This window comes from Berghia stephanieae, chromosome 7 (genome assembly GCF_034508935.2).
Source record: "Berghia stephanieae isolate SIO BIC M18660-M18661 chromosome 7, UCSD_Bste_1.3, whole genome shotgun sequence".
Taxonomy (NCBI): Eukaryota; Metazoa; Mollusca; class Gastropoda; order Nudibranchia; family Aeolidiidae; genus Berghia; species Berghia stephanieae.
Window position 1 is genome coordinate 53,055,986 of NC_088366.1, and position 8,707 is coordinate 53,064,692.

General features: G+C 34.3%; 1 protein-coding gene across 10 annotated transcripts in view; it reads right to left on the reverse strand.

Moving 5' to 3' along the window:
• Positions 1 to 4,380: 4,380 nt before the first annotated feature.
• LOC144977483 (uncharacterized) overlaps positions 4,381 to 8,707 on the reverse strand; it is a 66,566-nt gene continuing 62,239 nt past the window's right edge. For all 10 annotated transcript variants that reach the window (XM_078922746.1, XM_078922747.1, XM_078922745.1 and 7 more), the window contains one exon: positions 4,381 to 6,760. Coding sequence is in view for 1 of the 10 variants with exons in the window: in XM_078922749.1 (XP_078778875.1) it covers positions 6,749 to 6,760 (12 nt within the window). In the remaining 9 variants the exon portion in view is untranslated. The remainder of the gene's footprint in view (positions 6,761 to 8,707) is intronic.

Here is an 8,707-nt window from a genome sequence, read left to right on the forward strand (position 1 = left end):
AAATGTGTTGCAAGCGCCTTAAAACCCCTGAAAACAAACAATCACTGGCTTTGTCTTCTATCCCTCATAATTACTAGTGGGGGGGGGGGGGGGGGGGGTAGGTGGCAGTGTATCTCAGCGGTAAGGTTTTCGTGTCTAACCCAAAAGTTACCGAGTTCCGACTACCCGCCTCGTTGTGTGGCCTTGAGTAAGTCACCTCGTCCAAGTTCACTTTGCCGCACAGCTCCGCGGCTCACGCTTGAGTTATTCCAGTCTTCCCTTGGAACAGACCCTAATAGGGAATGAGATTAGCGGAAGAGTAGCGTCCCTTGATTGGACGTCACCCATGTCTGTGACGTCACCGGCGGAAAAGTTATTAGAGAGAGAACGTCATGTTGGTTGTGCGCTTGCGTCTCTCGTCCTATATATATATAGACAGAAACGAATCGTGTCGGCCACAAAAAATGTGACAATTTGCATTCTATATATATATATATATATATATATATATATATATAATATATTATATATATATATATATAATATATATATGAATTGGCCCTGGTGGGGATCCTTAGTTGGGAGGGAGAAGGTCAAATATATAGTACCTTTTTTTGAGAGGCATTTTATCCTTGTAAATTATCTCTCTTTTGTGCACCATTATAATTGGTTTTTAAATGTATTGTAACTTGGTAAACAGTTTAGTGTTTCCTTCATAGCTGGATTCTTTGCTTGTGTCGGGTTGGGACTTTTGTAGGGTCGAAATCTGTAACATCGGTGGATTTCTTATGGAATCGTCTGTCCCCTATTTGAACCAGTCCCTTTGTCTTCCTTTTCTTTTGAGCTTTTAACTCCAGATCTAAAACGTTTTCTCTGGGTGGGGTTCCCTACCTCCACAGTGGGCAGGGAGGTACTTACCGTGTCTTCTATCCCCTTATATCTGTTTTCCAACTTGCTTTCTGTCTTTGTCTTGGTGTGAGATTGCTCGGTTTTGTCCCGACCCTGGCCGGAGTCCTTGACTGGGAGGGAAACAGTCAAATGCATAGTTATTGTTTTGGGAGATGATATTTTTTTCCTTGTAAATCATCTCTCTGTTATGTGTTATTATATTTGTTATTTTTAATGTATAATGCAAGCATTTGAGTGTATTCCTCTTTGTTGGATTTTGTGCTTGTGTCTGGATGAGACTTATAGGTGATCTCAAACTAAGTGCATTGGTGGTATGCTCTTGGAATCTACATCTGATCCCTATTTGTTCCCAGTTCCCCTATGTCTTACTATTTCTTGGGTGCTTTAATTGTAATTCTAGAACTTTTTACTATCCCATTTTTTTCCTTTTTACTGGCGCTGATATGACCTTAATGTGTTGCAAGCGCCGTAAAACCCTTAAAAACAAAAACAAATAAAACGTTTTCTCTGTATCATCTTCCTTTTTACTGGCGCAGAAATGACCTAATGGGGTTGAAAACGTCGTAAAACCCCTAAAAACAAAAAAAAAAATCAAACATGCCATTGTCTGTGGCTTGTGTAAGCTTTAGATGGCATCAATCTGGAAACAGGGGTGGATTGATGCTCGAACCTAGTTATAACGAATTCCTTTGTCTTCCTTTCCCCCAAGCGCTGTGTTTCATGAGTGTTCCATGTTGATGGCACTGAACCCTAAATCTGCCTAACTGGACTTTTGCAATCCATACATTTTTTTTTTATTTTAAAGCAAGCACCATTCATGCCAATATGGCTTACATCCAATTGAAATACTTTGGCCACACTGAACGGCATAACACTCCAACTGTAACACCATCGTCAACGGAAAAGTAAAGGGCTGGGCTGGGTGGGGGAACTGACCTCCCATAGTAGGCAGGGAGGTACTTACTGTGTTTTCCATCCTCCTATATCTGTTTTCCAACTTGCTTTCTCTCTTTGTCTTGGAATGAGATTATTTGGTTTTGTCCTTGCCCTGGCTGGGAGGGAAACAGTCAAATGTATTGTTGGAGTTTTGGGAGATGATATTTTTTTGTTTTGTAAATCACCCCTCTGTTTTGCACTGTTTTATGTTTTGTTTACAAATTATATATATGAGTTGTAAACATTTGAATGTGTTCCTCTAACTAGGGACCTGTGCTTATGTCTGGATGAGACTTTTAGGTGATCTCAAACTTAGTACTTTGATAGTGTGCTCTTAGAATCTACATCCGTTTCCTCTTTGAGCCAATTCCCCTTTGTCTTGCCTTTTCTTTGGTGCTTTAATTGTAATTCTAGAACTTTATACTATTCAATATTCTTCCTTTTTACTGGCGATGATATGACCTTTATATGTTGCAAGCGCCGTAAAACCCTTAATTAAGGTAATTAAAAAACTAAACAAACACAACATGCCAATATGGTTTACACGTACACCCAATTGAAATACTTTGGCCACACTAAAAGGCATAACACTCCAACTGTAAAACCATCGCCAACGGAAAAGTAGAGAGCAAGAGGCCGTCCCCCAAGATCATGTATATATAGTATGCGCTTGGCTGAGTAGCTCACAACATTGCCATCCGAAAATATAAAGGTTCAACACACAAAATTTTGTGTAACCATGATCATTTATAGTCAGGTTAATACAGTTTAGTGAGAATTACTCATAGACGCGGGTGGCAAAAAACAATAACAAAGACCGAGTGACGTGAACTTCGAACTATAGACGACATCAAGAGCTGGCCCGAGATGACAAGTGAAAAATGCAACAGACTGGTACGAGACCGGGAAGAATGGTAAGCCATTTCCAGTCGACCACTTGTGAGATGACACTGACGTAAGTACGTGCGGCTATGCGGTCTTGTGGTATGACACTCGCCTTCAGCTTAGAAGGTCCTGGGTTCGAGTCCCGCACTGAGCGCGTATAGTCGAGTCCTTGGAGATTTTAGTCACATTCTCTCACCGTACTCAGGTATAAAATAATCACCTGGCATTTAACTCTTTATCTCTGTCTGAAAATAAATTGTTAGTACCGCTCATCAGGCTTCAAGTCTCGTCCTACATGAAAAGTGTAACTGTTGGCTAGGGGTCCTTTGTGAAGCGTTTTGGGCACGTCTATCGAATATTGCCCTATCAAAGTTCAGTATTATTTTTCGTCTTCAGTAGGCTAAGACATATTCATGCTATCGTGTACTTATTTACAGGTCTAAAACCCAATTTGTTATTATATCATTACTGTTATGAGACTTCTCTAAAAATAACATTAAGTACATAAAATACATTATTCCACCCTCTCAAAATAGTAACGCCTAATGATAATGATATCAAGTTTACAATAATAATTTGTGACGTCAGATTATCAATCGTTGATTGTCACTAAAATTTGATTTTTGAAAAAAATAAGTAACATTTAAATATTTTTGAAAATGTCTTTTTCTCAGAGATGACGAAATCGAAATAGATTGAGGGGTAGAATAAAAGAATTTTTAGACTTTTGCGTTTCGGAATTCGAACTTTGTTCCCAACGCGCACTCGCAAGCTCGTGCAGCGGTTGGGAACACTTCCGGAATTCAAAAATGCAAGAGCGTAAGAATCGTATAATATACTCCACTAAGACAATGATTTTAAAAAGTTCATTATTGCGTTTGGTTATCAGACCTGAAAGTGTGTGCACACAGACTTATGTGTGCAATAATGAATAAATCTAAGTGCACATAATATTTACAGGTCTGATACGGACGCAATTATGGGCTTGTTTTAACATTGCGATAATGGGCACTATTTTGGGTTGGTTTGAGAGTATTTACATCACAACCATGAGCCCATAACAATTTGGATTATCAGATGAAATAGATAAATAAACAAATAAATCTGGTTAACAACAAAAATCCTGGGTGGGGTACCTGACCTCCCATAGTGGGCAGGGAGGTACTTACTGTGTCTTCTATCCCCCTATATCTGTTTTCCAACTTGCTTTCTGTCTTTGTCTTGGAATGAGATTATTTTGTTTTGTCCTGGCCCTGGCCGGATGCCCTTGCTGAGAGGGAAACAGTCAAATATATAGATAGTTTTAGGAGATGATATTTTTTCCCTTGTAAATCATCTCTGTTATGCACTGTATTATGTTTTGTTTACATGTTATATTTGATTTGTAAACATTTGAGTGTATTCCTCTTAGTAGGGGCCTGTGTTTGTGTTTGGATGAGACTTTAAGGTGATCTCAAACTAAGTACTTCGATAGTGTGCTCATGGAATCTCCATTTGTTTCCTATTTGAACCAATTCCCCTTTGTCTTACCTTTTCTTGGGTGCTTTGATTGTAATTCTAGAACTTATTACTACCCCATTTTCTTCCCTTTCACTGGCGCTTATAGGACCTTAATGTGTTGCAAGCGCCGTAAAACCCATAAAAACAAACAAACAACAACAACAACAAAAATCAGCTTCAAAGTAGCTTTATTATATCTTAAACCTAGATTAGAAAACGGAGAGATGCATCACAGATTCAAATATAAAATCGGATATAAACAATAACAAATGAATGGTGCTACAACAGCATTGCAAGTGGTGTGAAAACGAAACTACTACGGTACGTGTAAGGAAAACAAGTTTTGATACGCCAGAGGGAATAGTAATACTATTCAACTGTCAGACGTACAAATATTTGGCGCTGCAACAGATTTTTTTTACCAGTAAGGAAAAGTAACTAACTAACCTACCAAATTTGGCATTATAAGGATAAAGGGTGTGTCAAATTTATAGTGATAGCAATCAACAATCAACAAAATTGTTTACATTTAATGGGGTTTTTTTTTCAATGGTTAAAAAAGATGAAACAGATCGTTTATCATCATACTGAGGACGTAGCATTTTGATAAATTAGAAATAATTTTATAATATTACTCTATTATTGAACTTTCTCGATGAATTCATGGAAAAAAATGATGTGAAAATTTGTATAACAAAGTTTTAAAAAGAAAAAAGAAAAAGAACACGAATAAAAAGAAAATTTTGGCAATGATTGATGAAAAGCTGAAGAAAAGAATAAATATAATGGAAATATTTATATCTTTACATTTTGCTGAAAAAATATCATCTCGATGCAGTTGAAGTAATTGAAATAAATGTTCTTCTTAAAGAACTGAACAGAAATGGTTGTCCATTTATATTTTCTTATTAATTTGTTAAATGTCACACATTTAAATATTTGATGAATTACAAAATTACCGGAAAAACCCATTTCAACTAACACCAAGGAATAAATCTGTAGATAGCATTTCAATAATACCGAAACAGAACTATCTATTGTTGAAAGTAGCATTTATTGCTTTGCTTTGAGAAAATACACTATTTATTTCTATTCTTAATTGAGTCAAAATATCTTTGAATTCCAGAACTCAACTGTTTCCGATGTTTCCTTAATGAAGTGATAGAATGTTTCAACTTAATAAATTTATATTATAATTTTTAAAAATATAGCATTGATTTGTAACAGATGAAAATTTTGAAGTCGATATAATTTTTTTTTATCACACAGGATCAGACATGGTTTTTACATTTTGATAAACACACAAACTATAATCTTAAGTATCGGTTTGTAAATGACAGAAAAGTTCAATTAAATTTTGCTCTCTTATACATTCTTTTACCATTCTAGGGAAAACAATATAAAGAAACCAGGTTGGCGCCTAAATTATATTACCATGCAGCAATTATTTTCTGAAATTCGCCCAACAATTTTTAATTTCCTTTTTTAGTAGAAAAATTCAAATTTTTATTTCAAACATATTTTCCAATAGCTCGAAACGTTATTTCACAGAATATGTTATACCTACCAACAAGTGCCAACTACATTTGATAAATCAAACTGCCTTCTAAATATCGCAATGATGCTTGGAAAAAATATAGCCTATATATCATAGTAATAAATTATCTTTCACTCATTATTATTTTTTCCATTTTTTAAGCATTCATAACCATCACGATGACAAATAAAATAGATTACAAGCTGAGATAGAACAAACATTCTAGTGAATTATTTGTTTTGCCATATACATAGGATTAGAATATTTTATAAATTTGAGAAATAACTATGAATCCCCAATCTCAACATTAGCTGGAGTCTGTCAGTCCCAGGATTATACAAAACAAGCAATCTCATCCCGTTGATTTTACAGGTCAATATTTTATATCATCTCTTGTGACCATAAACTGATAAACTTGTAAGAATGTCAATACAATATGTCTATTTCTTTTGCTTTCTTTTTTGAGCATGACGAATAATTATAACACCAAAACAGCAGACCAAAAAAACAAATTATTATAATCCATGCGCAATCTCGTAATTAAAAAAGTCAGTTCTCATGCCCCAAATTATCCCCAATTCAGGACAGTTCTTTATTATCTATCCTTTTTCTGATTCCATTTAAAAGCTGGGATGTGATAGGAAATATGTGTGATATCTATTTGGCGTTCATTTGAACATTTTGTCTGAGTGGGAGTTAACAATATATTAAATTTGGCATGGGTATCACAATATTATTATATTGTTGCTGACGAATGAAATGATTCGAAACATTGCTGATAGTGTGAGCGATTTGTATTCTGAATTTATCATACAGTTTTTATTTCAAGGTGGTGCAACTAGACAGCAATATGGTATTTAAGGTGTCTTCAGCTCTGGATGGTAAAGTAAAATATTGGCTGATGTTATCTTTTTTTTAAATTTTGCCCTGATTTTCCACGAATCTTTAGACAAGTTCCTTCAAAACAAACAAAATCCTCTTGAATGACAGCCACTTTCCTTTTTAGTAATATTTCTGGCAGAGAAAAAGGGAAAAGAAAATATTTAATAGTGAATAAGGGAGTTTCATCAACAATTCCAATTAATATTCAATTGCCTTCACGATAAGATAATGGGACCGATCTATAGATAGTATGCACTTGGCTAAGAAGCTCATAACATTGCCATCCGGAAGTATAACGGACCAACACACAAAACTGTGTGTATCCATGAACGTTTATAGTCAGGTTAATACAGTTCAGTGAGCATTACTAATAAACGCGGATGGCAAAAAAAACAATAACAAAGACCTGAGTGACGTCATCTTCGAACTATCTACATATTCAGGTTTCCGTCCATCTGAGTCACCGATCACATAATTTGTAGCTGTCCAACTACTGGAGATTTTAAATCAAATGTAAAACAAGCTACTTTGTTTATGAAAGATATAAACATACTCACGTGTCAAGTGGGACAAAATGACATATTTATTGCGTGTAGGATATTTCGAAAACTGAGAACGTTTTTATTATGCAGATCTAGACCGTCTACTTCGTTCATTTTGAGCATTTTTGCAATACGCTTCAACAGTCGTGACGTCACTTCCCCCATAATGACGCATGGTAACTTAGTAACTGGCTCTAAATTATCGGAACAATGGCGGACGCCCTTATGAAATATTTCTCCGACGAGTATAAAAGCGTATCCAGAGGGGAAAAAAACATTATAAATCTGATCATGTTTTGACTTTTACACATTCTGATCACAAGACATATGAAAAGTTCTAGCCAGCATGAAGAATAAAAAGTACCGATTTTTTTTGTTTAGAACCATGGGCATCAGACTATTGAATCAAATTTGATATGTGACTCGAGCTTACGCGGAACACTGATATAGATTTAGTATGACTAACATGTGTACCATGCTGTAATAATGATCAAAATAATGATGATAATGATGGGAGTCCTCAAATTAGAAGAAAACAAAATAATACTAAAAACAAAAACAAAGAAAAAAACGCACACATATCTAAGGAAAGACAAATAAATAAATATACGTAAATCTATGGCAATAAATATGATACAAATATTCAATAGAGAAAATCAATACATTCAAATAAACAGCTTTCTAAACACAGAAGAAACAGAAACAAAAACACGAAAACAACAGAAGAAACAAATAAATGTATTAACGAAACTAAAAACTTATTGTCCCAAAGATAATGCTTGTTTACTCCCCCCACAAAATACCAGCTACACATTCAATCTAAGGACATAATAATATGAGCAAACATTTTAATAAGAATAGATAGCATAATATTTCATTGTATTATTCTTAATAAATAAACCTTTATTTATCTTATTAGAAATAGTACGTTTGCCATTGACAGCCAAGACACCATGCTACAGGCGAAATATTTTGCAGCGATTGACGAAACAAAAGCAATGAAAGCAATAGTGGGCGCTTATATGATCAAAAATGTCGCAAGCGCCTCTAAACTCTAAGAAAATAAATAATTGGATTTTAAGATTAAAAAAAAAAAAAGAAATAAAGAAACGAATCGAAGCAAACAGTAGTCAACATTCAGCCATAGAAAAAATATTTTTTGATCATTATGACTTTCTGCTATCTCAACAGCCGTTAGCATTCGATGATGGCAATAATAATAACAACAATATTAATAATGATGATGATGATGATGATAATAATAATAATATTAATAATAATAATAATAATAATAATAATAATAATAATAATAATAATAATAATAATAATAATAATAATAATAATAATAATAATAATTATAAACAATAAAAAGAATAATAAATAACCATAATAATAAGAAGAAGAAGAAGAAGAAGAATAAAGATGACTTCGATGATGATGATGATGATGATGATGATGATGATGATGATGATGATGATGATGATGATGATGATAATGATGATGATGATTTGATCCATGTATCTCAAGTGATAAAATA